We start from the raw sequence: 15,518 nt of genomic DNA on the forward strand, positions 1-15,518 counted from the left end.
CTTCACATGTGGAAGATTGCCCATTATGATTTCACACAAACACACAAAATAAATAACTATTTAAAACTAAAGAACCAATAAAGCCGGATTCGGACCTGTCGTCGAATTCTGTCGCTTGGTGGTGTATGCAAGTAAACAAAACTTTAACCTATCTTCATTCGTTTGAATTTGCGCGCCAGATGAGTTATAATCCTGACGCAGACGGCGGCAGTCGAGGCATAGCCAATCAGCGATACGCGGACCCGTTCGCGTTGTTGATGTGGTGCGTATCTGCTAATCCATTGTTAGGGAAGGCTTGCGTATGGAACGTAGAGCTATCGTCGATTCCCAATTAGTTTTCCAATGAAGTTCCCCATAATTATGCGAGCAACCCATTGGTGACAGTAAGAAAAGCTTAGCCTATGTCAGCTGGACCCGTCACGGTTGTTCGCTCGCTGCACAAGGTACAGAAATCGATTCGGAGAATAGGCTATCTGCGATCTTCGCGGGGACGACCTTAGGTAGCTGTGTCACGTAGCAAGTAGTTATTTCGTTTGTTAGCCTTCACAGGGAATAGGTGATTCCTTGCGTTCGTCGGCTACGTTTTGGGTTGAGAACTATCCGGCACTTTCCTTTTCCACCCCTCGTTTCTTATATGCTATATACATTCCTTTAGCGTATGGTCTTTTGATTCGCTCCATTTTGCCCAATGTCGATGGCGCCAACTACAACTTACGCGATTAATATTTACTAGACGCTTGGAAGTTTCTCCATAATAATTAGGGAAAAATACCATGTGGACACCTTGCCACAGGTGATGGTGGCAACTGTTTCTTTGATGATGAATGATATGATCATTTTGTTTTAGCAAAGTAACTAGGTCGTCGCTGATGGAATTTAAGAGATTATTAGTCGTATTACAAATTATTATCGTAAAATTAGGAATTCGATTATTTAATATTCGGGGTAAAATATCCATACAGCTGATAACTTCGAAAAAAAAACTACAGGTGCTTACGTTGGCTTTCTATCCATTTGATATCATTGATTTGTATATTCCGCACATTGCTCTTGACAAATACATTTTTAGATTTCAAAAAGTTGAAAAATGTATGTAAAGGTGGAAACTATATTTTAACCTTAACTTTGTGGCATACTTCACTCTAATGCTGTTCATGTTAACATTCGTGTTAATCACTGTTGTTTGCAAGGCAGCACTCCGCATAGCATTAAATGTTCGTATTACTTTTAAGGCAATTTTGACATTTTTCTTAAATAACTTCTTCCTCACGTTCATGATTGAGAGGATGGATCACGAGACTCCTAGGAGAGAGGAGCGTTTATATTATATAATTATACACGATTGGATATAATAAGATATTTTTCATCTTACATATATCAGGTCAGAGAATGCAGAGAAAACGACTTTTTGCTTACAAATTCTGGAGCTTTCAGAAAAATTTGAACTACTGGCTATATTTGGCGCGAATCACTGAAGCTATTTACACCCTTTCCAAAGTCAAGCTCTCACAACGGAACTGTTATCAATTTATGCAGTGAAAGCCATCAGGTTGTGTTTCCCTTTAACGAATTAACACGCTTGTGAATGACCTCCATCGACTCATATTTTATACGTAGACAATGCTATACCCCCAGCACCATCGTCATTTTTTCAGTTGCTTATGATATTCTCTATTGTATCTATGTTTACTGAACAAACGGTAGTGGTGAATGATGATGAATAATTATTAGCCGCCTAAGTACACTATTACTCAATGGATGTTTTGTGAATTGAATTAACAACGAGCTACCATTTTGGATGAGCTGGAAGAATCATCAAAACCTGCACCAATAATTAATTGTCTTGTTTCTACGAAAAAAATGTATTATGCAGTGAATTACGAAGAAGACTGACCGATACGAAATCCTATTTTCGATTGACGCAGTTTTACACTGAATGCGCTAGTTTATGTTATTTCTTAAGTTTTGAAAACAACGGAAACGAGCAGTTTCCGTTGTTTTACACGCCTGTTAGTTATTTAAGTCTGACCATCTAACTATAAACTTTTGAGCGCAAAAAGTATCATAGCGTCAGGGCAGTCTGAGTTGATATAATACTATAATGAGAAAAAATGCGTATAATAATGTGCTCCTTTGTGAGTCGGTGTCAGTAAGTTTCACAACAATTCGTTCAAATACTTGTTTAAAAATTACTTTTTCCTGGTTGCACGGGGTGAGGATACATACAAGGTGATCTGTTAGAATTCTGCCAACCTGCTTAGCACAGCGAGTATCCCTTTATCCGTCATATTAAGCACTAAACAAAGACTAGTTCTTTTTAAAACAAAACTAAGAACTCATTATGGCAGAGGCAATAGATTTCAGAATATGAGTGAAGGTCGGCAAAGTCCCCAAGCTAAAGCGAAGCGGTCTAAGATGGAAAACTTAGTTTTTTAACTAAAAAATAGAGTTTTACCTAAAGTAATTAGTTTACGTCATTGCCATATGGATTTTACGAAATTCGGAGAAGATCTTCGTAAGACAAAGTGACGGGAACTAACAAGGATTTTAGTTTAAAGGGCTTAATAATTTATCAAAATGGTGCAAGGTACCGTTTATAATAATTCTAGATGTTTGATTCGGAAAAATGAGATAAATCTTCACTGCCAATTGGGTTGATCAAATAAGCTCTAACCGTTAGTCCTTTTTGAGATCTATTCCTTTTCTCGGCTGTTTCTAATCCTTGTGTATTTTAACCTTTTGAGCTGCCATAAGGCAAAAACTTTCCTAATTTTCGCTAATCTTTTTATATGGACCGTGCTTGAGCAAAACCTCAGTGAGTCTACTTTAATCATATGTTTGACGCATAGTTATTATTAAAACATTATTTGCAAACTAGGGAAAATTTTAAGAATGACTATGGATAATTTAGGTTTTCAATTGAAGCTGGAATAGAAATGAGCAGAGCTTTAAGCACATCCAAAACAGATTAGTTGGAATATGGAGTTTTTTGCAAAAACAATTTGAGGAGTATACCATAATTTAAGCGGGATTAGACAGACTGAACACCCTGTGTACGTATAGGAATGGGATGAAGAAGTGGCTGTTGCGTCCGATACTTTTGTATTGATCGGCTGATGCTAGACAATTTTTCAACTCATTATAGGTCTGCTGCTTACTAGACATATGTACTACAAGTCGTGTTTATTAATCTAGAACAGTTTTCTGTAATTTTGATCATGGGTGTGAGTTTGATCGTCAACAGTAGCCTATTTATTCAAGATAACCAGTAACGTAAAATAATGAATAACTTGCTACGAATAAGTTATAGTATATGTAAGTTGAATAAGGGGTTCCCATTACTTGTTAGCCACTTAAATTTATTATAACTTTCGAACAAGCGAATACATCTTAAGTCTAAGTGGTTCCCTTCGCTTCCAACGATTTTCGCTCCTTTTTTTACTTTTCCGGTAGTTGATGTATCATGCGAAGTAAAAAGGCTTCGTCCTTGGAAGCGATCCATTCGTCAACATATTTGCGAACTTCGGCCTCTGTTCTGTATTGAATGAAACAAGTGATAATCAGAGCTAGTGATGTGTAGGGTCCATTAGCATTCACAGCTTTTAAACCTGAATTTTGCCGTGTAGTTTCGAATTAGAAAAGTCTAACTATTCTGGTTTACGTTTAGAAATGTCATGAAAGGCCAGTTTTTTTTTTGCTGCCAGTAATGATCCTATATAGAAACTGTCATGCAAGCAAAGGAAGGCATACTGTCGGATTTCTTTTTAGTCATTTTTACTGAGCTCATAAAAGTCCCCTTTTTCCATGTTTCCGAACATATGCAAACGATTCACAGAAGTTATTTGGGTCACCACTTACACAGTGAGCTCTCGGGTCGATTGCGCTGAATTTCGCTGTCGGGAAAGTGCCTGCAGCAGCTCATCGTGGTTCGTTTATCTTATGGCCATCCGGAACGTGGTTTGTAATTCACGTTGAAATCTTCGGTTTTGAAGCGGATCTCCGGTTTAACCCAAGATTGGAAAGTGGTTCCTGTAAATAATTGATAATTATTATTATTACACGTTTGCCTTCGACTTCGTAAGTACTTTTTTCTTGGCAGCACTTTTATCAACACGAAGTAGAAATAGAAATGAAATTAAGTCAGATATGAATTGTCCCATGACTGAACGTTTCGAAACAACTGGAGCTGAATGAAACTGACACGGCATACGCCCGCCAGTCAAAATAGTGATTCTGAAAAGTTTCAGCTGGGTACAATCAGCCAATGCAACGCTATCGCCATCTAACGAGAACCTTTCACCCAACATAATATAACCTTGCTTGCTCCGTAGGTATGTAAAATACTTTTTTTTGCCGAATTACTTTTCAAAACACTACACTGGTATTGATTTTTCTGCAGATGGATAACTTACAAGAGTTATTTACTTACCAAACGGCTCCAGCCAGTTGTGCCAGTGTGCAGTCTTCTGGAAGCCAGACAATACCAGCCGGCCCTACACAGTTGCAGGTGCAGGTTCAACAAGTTCAACAACAGACAACGCAGCCTTTTGCAAATTTGGCCACCTGTAGCTCATCTCCTTGCAACTCGAAGGAGTCGATCATTTACGCCACAGCGTCTCCAACAACCACAACGAGTAGCAACGCAATCCAACAGCAGAACCACGTCAATGTCCAGCATTTCAACTATGACCCTAATACTCAATGGATTTCGATGCCAGTCATACCGGCCGCACAAACGCAACAGGCCGCTCATATCCAACAGGTTAATATTTAAAAAAGCACTATATTAGAATATTCTCTAACAGGTCCACCCATTTGATGAACCACGCCGATATGAATCGAGTGGTCCAGAAAAGGTGCGCGCTTTTTTACCTTACATCTATGCATAAGAGCTCTTGTATTCCTAAGTTCTTCAAAGTGTTGCTTATTAATTTCTATGAAGATAAAAATGAAATAATTTTTTTGCATCTATTTAAGAAAAAAAGATTAAGAATGTCACCGTTCTCCAATGACTACTATTTGAAGCAAGCTTCTCTGCGTCGTTTTGACTTGCTTCTATTATCCAGGTACAGCATACTCAGCATGTGGGTCAGCCCACACAGACAATTCAAATTCAAGCAGCTAGCTCGGCTACAGTACAGAGCCTCAATGGCGTGCATGGAGTCAACGTACAGCGTGCTCAAACTGTTGCCACGTATCAACAGCCATCAGGGGAGACAATTAACGTTGCCATAATTCAGCCGTTGTTCATTGTGAATGATCAACCAGGCCTTATACAGCAGCTGGAACCTTTGCCCGCAACGACGGCAACTCTTGCCACAGCTACACCTGGTGTAACAGCAACGATTGCAGCCACTCCCATCTCTCAGCCACTTCAGCATCAGGTGCAAGCCACAATTTCGCATACGACTGGCGCGACGGCGCCCATAGATACTATGATCTTTCCGACACCCCCTCCAACAGCTGCACTAATGGTAACAACTGAGCCCGCAATGGTAGTACAGCCTCCGCCAGCTACAGCGATTCTGGCGGTTGAAAAGCCCAAAAGAAAACCAAGACGCCCGCCCGAGCTAATCAAAGCGCAACGCGAAGAGTACGAACGTCAGAAAATCGAACGGCATTCCGTAAAACCGCCATGCAACTGCAAGTTTCGCTGTTTTGAAAAACTGTCTGAAGCGAGGCGCATCGAGATTAATCGTCAGTATTGGCAACTACCTTATGATAAGCAGCGAGACTTTATTCTGCATTCTGTTGAGATCCTTGATGTGAAACGGCGGAAAAAACGTAAGCCTAAAATCAGCCAATCAGACCCCCAGCTGAAAGATTCAGGTACGGAAGAAGCAAGTAATATGAAGGTTGCCAAGTCTGGGGACGTTTTCAAAAATAAGGCCGGAGAATCTTCAGAAGTTAAAAAAGACATGGAGTTTGTATATGTCCGAGTGGGCGAAGATGGAACCCTCAAAGCTGTGGAGTTACAAAGGTCAGTATCTCCACATCAAGCAGCGGAAATAGCAACAACAACAACGACTACGACAACAACAACAAAGCCAATCGAACCGGTGACCGTTGCAACTGGAAAAAAACTGCTCCGTCGTAACATTTCGTCCCACGAGGTTGGAAGTGACGGCGGTATCGACGATGATTTGAAAGACGCACTTATTGACCTTCCCGATACCAATGCGTGCAGTCAGGATTTGTCACAAGGCAAAAAATTTCGACGTGGATGGACGCGCGTATACTCGCTGAAGGGTGACAATGGCAAGTTTCTTACCGTATGTAAGGCAATGTTCTTAACTACACTTGGCTTCCCTGAAAAAGTAGATGGCGCGTTAAGATTCCTGAATAAACAACAGAAAGGTGATATTCGCGCGAGAAGTCCTCAGCGTGGAAAGGCAACTCCAATGAAGGGTGCCACAGCGAAAATCGATAGAGAAATAATCAAAAATCATATACTGTCATATAAGCCTATTGTAGTTGGTCGGAAGAAAGGGCAAATCCGTTATCTGCCTGGTAACATGTCGATTAAGAAAATGCACACGGACTTCAAAATGAAATACACAGAACGAAATGTGAGCTATACCATTTATTCCGAGGTGTTTCGTAGTTTGAATATAATGTTCAGAAAGGATGCAAAAATATCCTAGAATAGTACTACCTCGTATTTACACATGTGCACCTAATTGGTGAATTATAAAATTATTTAAGCCCGATATCATGATGGATACGCCCCCAACTTTGGGAACTATGGATGTGCAAGAAGTTAAACGCGCCTCTTGACACTCACTGTACACACATTAGCGCAAATACAACTTTATGGACAACAATATGTACACACTTGAATTACTGCCTAACGTGTATATTCACACCGGTTGATCTCAAAAATGTGCCTGCATTTGTGAGCTCAAAACCTGTTTTACGTCTAACAGAAATCCATATTGTTGACTTGTCTGTCGCTTTCAAAAAATATTGAAGGGGTAATGTATTACATTAAAATAGGAATGGTAATTTTACTGAAAACGCGTATATCTTACAAAATAAAAGCATACCTCGTTGTGATTTTATTATAGTTTTCTCCGAAAAATTAACAGGTATAGTTAGTCAAAGTTAATGAGTATTGATCCTACTCAATAATTAATCAGAAAGATTGTTAGCAGCAATTGATGGTAATCGGCGATAAGCTTATGATATTATGTTCCAATTATATGAGAAATATATCCCTTAAGTAAGCCATAAAGGACAACGGGTATTTCCATAGTTAACAGCATCGTGAGTTATAAATGTATAATGAGTTAAGCTGTTTTAAAGTCTCATTGAAGTTGCAGACCTCAGCCAGATGAATAATTTTTCTTCAAGATCAAACGATTCCTCAACTTCGCAATATTTTTAAGGATACAGGTTCTTGCAAACTATTTTTGCTTAGAATACTGAATTATGATAATCGTTATCCGAAATGTGATTGCAACCGCGGGTACAGCAAGAACATCTCAAGACTGAAAAACGTCGAAATACTTATGCGTCATGACAGTTGGCAAACTTGTATTTGCATAGAGCGCCCCCTTAAGAAAGAATTCATTCAGAATGTAATGTATTGATAATATCAACCGATACTTACTTTTTAGCTAATTTCGAAACAGGCGTGTTTATTTTCATATACTGACCTAGTGGAGTCAGAGATGTTTCTTAGTATCGCACTGAACTCTTAGTTCTTAGTATCGCGCCACTCTTTTTAATAGCAGATTTGGTTCTAAGCCTGATAAGGCCCCGTATGTATTATATATGTCTGTGTGAAAGATCTTTGTAAATATAACAAAACTTATTAGCGTTTCAGAAATGACCACTCTTGACTCTATTAGTAATCTGTTGTTATGGTGAATGGCAACAATACTGCACAAAAAGCCGTTCTATGCCCCTATGTTGTAACAATTTTATAAACTCCTCGAATAAAGGAAGCTTTGTATTACATTGTATTCGTATAACCAATTTTTACATATTTGTGATCGAAACGCAGGAGTATAGTATTTCCACATGTACACAACTCAGGTTCTAAGTGGGATCGAGGGTGGTTGGCTTCTACGTATTTATCTTTAAAGGATGTTTTCTAATTTCAATTTTTTTGGCGAAACATTTTGGATTAAAGGCTCAGAGTGTTTCTTGTAGTAGAATTTTCACATAGTAGAAGGTTCATACTCCGAGCTGGGCATGCCACTGTAGTCCCTGGACGGAGCTCATTCGTAAACACCTTGAATTTTCTAATTTTTCGAGGGTCACAGGAAACTTGTTTGCTAAAAGCCTGAACTACGACATCTGAGTAAGTGGTATCAGATTCCGAAGAGTGGAAGCGCGTCTTTAAAATTAAAAAAAGTATAGCAACATGTCGCATCATTGCTAGATAGTGTCATTTGGAAATACAATATTGAAATTCATCGATTTTTGATATTAGATTTTCGTATATAGCGGTATATAGAATCATCTATACGATCCCGGATGTTAGGTTACGGTTCATGACTCAATTATAACTTTTAAACGCGATTTAAACTTCCCGCCACCTCAGCCATTGTTAAAGGATGAACGCCTACCACATTTTAGTGCGTCGGTAGTAAACAAACAGTGAATTTCCGAAGAATTTGTGAGGGCTTAATATTTTGTTGTTTTCGAGTGAAGTTGGGTGGTGCCCGATCTGTTGGATAGAGAGGGGGCAGGTGAGAAGTGGTTTAAACGCGTTCTAGGTAGGGCAGCTGAGTGCGGACCAGTGTTTTGCTGCATGATGTTGCTAAATAAGATAGCGCTAAGCGATAATCTAGTCGCTACGTTGTCGCGAATTAGTGAAAATAAGTTTTTAACAACGTATTGAAATGAAACCGGAGCAAAAGTGCAGCCGCCAGTTTCGAAATAACAGTCCCATGTCTCATTAGCTCTTACAGAGGCAAAGCAACCCAAAATGAGGAGCATATGAAATCTGTCAAGTAGATTGTTTATAAGTCGATGCGTTCATACTCTTGTCCTCGGGTAGTTTCGACGTCACGAAACGAGAATAGTATTGTTCAGTAACATGTCCTGTCATACACAAGACTGGCTGAACGAATTTAAGCATAGCAGTTTGGAGAAAATTTTTAGCGCTTAGCAATCATATTCAAATTTCATTCCGTAATAATTAGATATCCGTAACGAAATAACTTGTCGAAGTGATTGTAGTCGCTTACGAGCCAAGATGACACAAATCACACAAATAATAGATGTATATTCATTATGTGTACTACATGTGGCTTATTCCGTTGCGTATACGAACTAATCTGGACACATGGAGCAGGCGGATTAGACACAGTTCTCAAATTCCTGAGACTGATAGACTCGAAACTGTTTGTCACTAGGTCTCTTCTTTATGCGTCTGATACGATACCTGTTAGATTGGCCTATCTGGCTGATAATATCAATTTAACTATTTAAAAAGGCAATACTTTGTTAATCGAGTAACTGAAAATTAGTTAAACGTTGGAACTCGCAATGGTACATAGCGTAGCCTGCTCGTACGAGGCATTACACTACCGTAAGTCACACTCTGGTGTTATTTAACAGTGTCCTTTTTACTAAATGCATAACGTTGGAATGATTTTCATTGCACGTACCAAGGAATGCATCTGCTAGTGTTTCAGAGAATCGTTAGGGAAAAGTTAGTTGTAGAAGTAGAAAAATACTTTTAGGTATGTACAATTTGGCAACAAATGTCACTGAAGCGTTCGAGAATTACGTTCGGGTGGAGAGGCGTACAGGTACCCTTTCTCAAGCGTCGCAAGCCGCCCGTCAAAGAGGCGGCAGTCAAAAAAACGTTCATTCTTTTTGAGTCGAACGTGTTTAGTCGTGGCCGGCCGGAATTTCTTTTATTGAATCATCTGCCGGATGCGACATTCCCCCAATTTTGACGCCACTCTTCAGCCTCCAAGTTGGGGCCGTATTAGTTCATGCAATCGATATCGAATTCCCAATCGATTCAGTCCCAAACGGCTGGCCAATACGGGAGGTGTAGCACTTGTGTGAACTATAATCGGCGCCGGCTGGACTGTGATTCGTGCCCCTCTTATAGGGTGAAATAGTTTGGTGTGTGTGTGTCAATGAAATATGCCGCCGAAGAAAAAAAGTGATGGCCCGGAACGGCCGGTTTTGATGGGTCGCGTGGGCACGAACCTTAAATGTGGGATTGTCGGATTGCCAAATGTGGGAAAATCCACTTTTTTCAACGTGCTCTGCAGCCAGTCGATTCCTGCAGAAAACTTCCCTTTCTGTACGATAGACCCGAACGAGTCACGCGTATCGATTCCGGATGAGCGCTTCGATTATCTCTGCGAAAGTTTCAAGCCTGCATCAAAGGTACCAGCGTATTTGAACGTTGTGGACATTGCCGGACTTGTGAAAGGAGCGGCTGAGGGTCAGGGCTTAGGCAATGCTTTCTTGTCCCACATCAAGGCCTGTGATGCTCTGTTGCATCTTTGTCGGACGTTCGAAGACGAGGACGTTACGCATGTGGAGGGTGACGTGAACCCTGTGCGAGACATTGCTATTATCAATGAGGAACTCCGTCAGAAAGATCTTGAGTACCTAAACGCTCTCATTGAAAAGATGGACCGTACGGTTGTACGAGCCAACGACAAAAAGCTGATGTCCGAATACCACTTCTTGGTCAAAGTAAGGGATCTGCTTAAAAACGACGAAAAGCATATTCGTTTTCACGACTGGAAGGCTGAAGAAATTGAAGTACTCAACAAGCATCTTTTCATCACCGCGAAACCGATGATCTACTTGGTAAATCTATCCGAGAGCGACTACATTCGCAAGAAAAACAAGTGGCTACCGAAACTTAAAGAACATATAGATGGGAATGATCCGGGTGCTGTGATTATCCCATTTTCAGGAGCCTTTGAGCACAAACTGGTCGACATGTCACGTGAAGAGCGAGAAGCATTCTGTATGGAGAAGGGTGTTGCTTCCGCCCTGGATAAAATTATTTTAACTGGCTACAAAGCTCTACAGTTGATGTACTTTTTTACGGCCGGAAAGGACGAAGTCAAAGCCTGGACTATCCAGAAGAATACGAAAGCACCTCAGGCTGCCGGAAAGATTCATACCGATTTCGAGAAGGGCTTCATTATGGCCGAGGTAATGAAGTTCGACGACTTTAAAGAGGAAGGTAGTGAAGCGGCTTGTAAGGCGGCTGGCAAGTACCGCCAACAGGGCAAAACCTATGTGGTTGAGGATGGTGACATTATTTTTTTCAAATTCAATGCCGGCGCGGGTTTGCAGACTAAGAAGAAGTAATCTGTGGCTGCTTGTCGACAAGACTGACCTGTGGTTTCCCTATAGAGTGACTGTTAAATCATGCAATAAAAGTGCGAATTTGTGAATTATACTTTACGCTGTATTCACTTAGATCCAAGGGTTTGATTTATAGGTATGCCTAATTGCGTTGTTGCCTACGTAGGTGCGTTGCTTGTATGAATTTAACATTACCTAGATTTAGCTTTTTTTTATCTGACTCTTAGCAAATTAGTCCAACAAGAAACTAACTCAAATAACATATTAAATGAGCTTTTAAAACAGCATGCTTTTTTTACCTTCAGAAATAATCGTTGTCAGTACATCGTGGCTACTATGATGTTTATATACGATTCTGGATCATTCAAACGTATAAAGCAAGCTACCCAATTAAATGCAACATAAACATTTGTGTAACTTTGCTACTTTATAAAATATTATTTTGTGATTTGTAATGTTAAGTTACATTTTATCTTTAGATATATTTATATAATTTACACAACAAATGGAAGGTTTTGTCTTGAATCTTGATCTCATAAACCCATAGACAAAAATAAATATAGTTCGTTGTACATTTCAATTTATTGACGGGCTTAAAATGTGAACTCCCGTGAATTTTTAGCTATTACAAAACGAGGACCAATATAATTTGTTTTTCATCCAAATTGTCACTGGGGTAATCTTTTCAGTTTCCTTAAAAATGTGGGCTATTATGTTGCGTACCTCCCTTTTTACCAGTTAGTTTTAAGTTAATTGGTAATAAATTAACTAATTAATCAATTGAATCAATCAATGGAAAAGAGCAATTTCAGCTAACTAACAAGAACTAAGAAACAGAATAAAGTTCGTGAAAATAAACAGTGTATTGATTCATCCATTCAATAGATGCTATGCAATTTCAGAAGGATATCGAAATAAGTTTACAGTGATCAGTCTTTGGCTCTCTACATTGTAGAATCGCACCGTTATTTTTCTACCATGCTGTGTTTCAAGCACTTACATAGATTAATCTGGTGTTAGTATCGCCACGTATCGTAGTTTGCGTATCGAACTTTAGAACAAGTGGTGGCACGATTCTTTTCGCACTGGAAGCCGAAATAAATAAAATAAAATTAAAAATGTTCTTAAATTATTGTAGCTGCTCTGGTGAAAAAGGGTGACAAATCGTGTAAAAGCATTGGGTGGACAAAAGCGAATTTTCCGGCCCTACCTACTTTATCGCTACATAGTAATGTCCATGGTCAATACGGTTTAACCATATGTGTTTTTGGATATTTCATTGACAGCATTCTTCAGCTCTCCATAGCAGAATTGTATGCTAATGACTGGCCGTCTTCAGTTCTCCTTCAGACACCAATGACTCGGCCCGCTTCTGACTATCGGGAACACGGCCCGTAACGCGTGCGCGATCGGAAACACTTTGTAGTTCGCTGCCAAAATAAAAATGGACATTCGCACTTTGGTATTTCTTGACTTGGAGTGCACGCACCTACCAAGCCGAATCCCTCCGTTTGGGCCTCCTAGAATCACCGAAGTTGCGTTGCTTGCCTGTCGACTGCGACAATTCAAACGGCCCTTCCGAGTGACAGATCGCATCTCATTTTGCATAAGACCACCCGAAAACGTGTGCCACGAAACGACACAATTTACCGGTAAGATTTTGCAACCTATACAGTGTCACGCGTACGTTATGAATAATAATTGTGTCCTTCCACCGGTGTTGCATTACGCGTTTATTTTTTTTAACAAAAATAGCGAATTATATAAATCAGCCAGAAGTATTTACTCCGTCTATACTCATATGAAACATTCGAACGCTGTTTCTTTCCTCTAACAGTTTAACATAGCTAGTATAAAATACAGTAATTTATAAAAATTCCGTACTTTCATGTAATTGCTTGTAGGTCTTGACAACTACAATCTTGAACAGCAGCGAGTATTTGGCGAAACGACCTTGGCACTGAAGTCATTTATGCTCACCCTCGATCAACCCATCTGCTTAATCGCTCATAATGGAAATAAGCTGGATTTTCCGCTGCTTAAGGCCGAACTCGAGGCAACGAATGATGCTTGGGATGACCTAGACATCTACACATGCGATAGCCTGGAGGCATTCCGATTTATTTTGCCGCAACATCCAGAAAATCATTTCTGTATTGCTGCTAGCGATAACTGCTTGGAAGAGGCCTTTTCTAGTCAGCGGGAGAGCACATCGCGAACGCAAGATATAGAGACAGATGGTTCTCACGAATCTCCTAAAAGGATGTGCACTCGGCCTAAACATCCCCGCGTTGACAAGGAAACGAGCCTGTCTGACGGAGATGAGCAACCAGGAATGAGAACACCTCCACGAAGTCAACAGCCGTCGAAACCAAACAACCCACCGCCTGCACCACACAAAAAGCGTGTCCAGAGCAGATTCGTCGAAAAAGGTGCAGACGGAAAAATGCATCCAAGAAGAACCAGCTATAAACTCATAGAAATATACAAGAGGTTAGTAACGCTTAGATATCGAAGATAGATAAATTATTTTACGAGGTTCTCCTAAGTGATAGCTTAACACTAAGGAAACCTACCGGATTTAGGTAAAACACTTTCTAGATCTAGTTGAGAGCTTGTTTGTAGTATGAATACAATAAAAAGAAAATTAAAAATATTGGCTAAGATGGATATATCCATAAAAGACTTTATTTGTACACAGTTGCCAATATAACAAAATCATACAGCATAACAATAAAAAAAGTAACTCACTGGCAGTCTTTAGTTTGTGCGCAAATCTAGATGACACTATAAAACGTAACGAGTTGTTTCTCTAGTTTCCATTCTAAATTGGCTCTATCTTTGCTATCTGTGTACGCACACGTATAATTGACTGCAGTTTTTTCTCATTTTAGAATGTACTTAGAGCCTCCAACAGATGTACATCATGCCCTTGGTGACTGCGACATGTTATTCAAGTGTTGTCTGATTGTGAGGAGGGAACTGATGCAGTTTCTTGAAACTCGACGGACCCGTTTCATTGACACAGTGCCAATGTGGACACGAAAAACCCGTGCTGAAATGACAACACGTTCGGGTCGAGTACTTGCGACACCTACGAAGACGGCTCCAGCTCCACCGCCGCAAGGTACGCTGGTTAGGACTGGCAGACGGATGGTTGCTCGAAGGTTGATTGATGCCGATCCTAATGAGATGCCCGACGAAGAGGCCTTCCGTCCTCTCGAAGAAATCCTACCGGTCAAGCTTGAACTCTAGAAACCTTGCTGTTATTTTTGCAGAAACGCATACAAACAGGCCAAATCATTTTTCGATTAACTATGATAACGGTGAAGGTGGTAATGACGACAGAGAGAGCGAACAGCCAATGTTTTAGGCGTGATCGAGTTGATATAATTTACGATTTGAGTAACTCAGCAGGCATGGAAAAGAAAGGGCTGTGCGCAAATTTCTGATGTGTCTGTCTGCAGCATTTAGTAGGACTCGCTCTTTGCGGCAACCTGTAACAGCATCCCTTTAAATGATTACTAGTACTACAATAGACATTGTAAACAATTTATTTGTTATTGTAAGCGTCTTTAATGACCGAATACAATATGATAACAGACAGCAGACAGACAAACAAACAAGCATGTAGGATGACACATAGATAGATATACAGAACTAATTCAAATACTAAGGATGAGTTCATTATTGTGAGGAGAGTTTAGATAAATGATACTACGTGACATACATGACGTGATACTATAACATACTCAATAGACGTAAATTGGTCGCATTGACACAAAACATTTTTGTTGATAACAGAAATCAAATTAGCGAACGACAATTTTCAGTTTAATGAGGATACGTGCCATTATTTATATCAGATACAGATATGATACAGATTTATAGTATACCTTAAGAAGTCTGAATTTGTTAATAATGGGAATGATAGGGTGACCTTAATGTAGCCCTGACTTGAATCAAACCTCGGGGTATTTATCTTTGAGAATTAAAGCTGCTATGAAACGCTTAACACTTAGAAGTGCATTATTGTGGAATAATCCAATATCAAGTCAGAACACATAAAACGTAACTGTTTTATCCAGGAACTAACTGAATAGTTTGTTATTCACTTGCCGAAAATGTTCACCTTGCACTTAGAGTAGAAGTCACACGTTTCACACGCTTCTGGTTATCCTGTACAAAGTCATCCCTGTTCTGGTACATAATAT

At 39.8% G+C, this 15,518-nt stretch overlaps 3 protein-coding genes and 2 long non-coding RNA genes across 17 annotated transcripts in view; 3 read left to right on the forward strand and 2 right to left on the reverse strand.

Annotated features, from left to right (window-relative positions):
- Window positions 1–223: 223 nt before the first annotated feature.
- LOC111242960 (uncharacterized) lies at window positions 224–7,061 on the forward strand. 2 transcript variants are annotated; one of them, XM_086978235.1, is made up of 4 exons: window positions 224–443; window positions 3,863–4,077; window positions 4,400–4,762; window positions 5,067–7,061. In XM_086978235.1, exons 3-4 carry the CDS (start codon window positions 4,400–4,402, stop codon window positions 6,642–6,644), a joined length of 1,941 nt encoding a protein of 646 aa, XP_086834361.1. In that variant the 5' UTR covers window positions 224–443; window positions 3,863–4,077; the 3' UTR covers window positions 6,645–7,061. The 2 variants fall into 2 exon arrangements, with proteins under 2 accessions (XP_086834361.1, XP_022643668.1); XM_022787933.2 differs by lacking the exon at window positions 3,863–4,077.
- LOC111242961 (uncharacterized) lies at window positions 3,317–3,998 on the reverse strand. The gene is made up of 2 exons (XR_002670235.2): window positions 3,859–3,998; window positions 3,317–3,535 (listed from the first exon to the last, which is right to left on the reverse strand). It is a non-coding gene; the product is annotated as an uncharacterized LOC111242961 (long non-coding RNA).
- A 1,504-nt stretch (window positions 7,062–8,565) lies between the features above and the next one.
- Window positions 8,566–15,515, forward strand: LOC111249405 (uncharacterized). Of its 2 annotated transcripts, none has more exons than XM_022803234.2 (4): window positions 8,566–8,699; window positions 12,591–12,956; window positions 13,209–13,797; window positions 14,199–15,515. In XM_022803234.2, exons 2-4 carry the CDS (start codon window positions 12,749–12,751, stop codon window positions 14,557–14,559), a joined length of 1,158 nt encoding a protein of 385 aa, XP_022658969.1. In that variant the 5' UTR covers window positions 8,566–8,699; window positions 12,591–12,748; the 3' UTR covers window positions 14,560–15,515. The 2 variants fall into 2 exon arrangements, with proteins under 2 accessions (XP_022658969.1, XP_022658979.1); XM_022803244.2 differs by having other exon boundaries at window positions 12,644–12,956.
- Window positions 8,780–11,398, forward strand: LOC111249400 (obg-like ATPase 1). Its single transcript, XM_022803222.2, has one exon. The coding sequence runs from the start codon at window positions 10,114–10,116 to the stop codon at window positions 11,305–11,307; it is 1,194 nt and encodes a 397-aa protein (XP_022658957.1). The 5' UTR covers window positions 8,780–10,113; the 3' UTR covers window positions 11,308–11,398.
- The window catches only part of LOC147758936 (uncharacterized), a 7,560-nt gene continuing 6,000 nt past the window's right edge, over window positions 13,959–15,518 (reverse strand). For 3 of the 11 annotated variants that reach the window (XR_015319677.1, XR_015319671.1, XR_015319678.1), the window contains 2 exons: window positions 15,437–15,504; window positions 13,959–14,801 (listed from right to left, as the gene is read on the reverse strand). This is a non-coding gene — a long non-coding RNA (uncharacterized LOC147758936). Of the gene's footprint in view, window positions 15,505–15,518 lie in introns of all 11 variants that reach the window. The other 8 variants (XR_015319679.1, XR_015319675.1, XR_015319676.1 and 5 more) reach the window with 4 other exon arrangements.

Source organism: Varroa destructor, unplaced genomic scaffold (assembly GCF_002443255.2).
Source record: "Varroa destructor unplaced genomic scaffold, Vdes_3.0 BEIS01000001.1, whole genome shotgun sequence".
Lineage (NCBI taxonomy): Eukaryota > Metazoa > Arthropoda > Arachnida > Mesostigmata > Varroidae > Varroa > Varroa destructor.

Coding starts and splice junctions, on each gene's coding strand:
- LOC111249400 (XM_022803222.2), top strand. CDS start 10,114: ATGCCGCCGAAGAAAAAAAGTGATGGCCCGGAACGGCCGGTTTTGATG.
- LOC111249405 (XM_022803234.2), top strand. CDS start 12,749: ATGGACATTCGCACTTTGGTATTTCTTGACTTGGAGTGCACGCACCTA. Junction 12,957..13,208: donor CGAAACGACACAATTTACCG/GTAAGATTTTGC, acceptor AATTGCTTGTAG/GTCTTGACAACTACAATCTT. Junction 13,798..14,198: donor CTCATAGAAATATACAAGAG/GTTAGTAACGCT, acceptor TTCTCATTTTAG/AATGTACTTAGAGCCTCCAA.
- LOC111242960 (XM_022787933.2), top strand. CDS start 402: ATGTCAGCTGGACCCGTCACGGTTGTTCGCTCGCTGCACAAG. Junction 444..4,399: donor TTGTTCGCTCGCTGCACAAG/GTACAGAAATCG, acceptor ATTTTTCTGCAG/ATGGATAACTTACAAGAGTT. Junction 4,763..5,066: donor AGGCCGCTCATATCCAACAG/GTTAATATTTAA, acceptor TCTATTATCCAG/GTACAGCATACTCAGCATGT.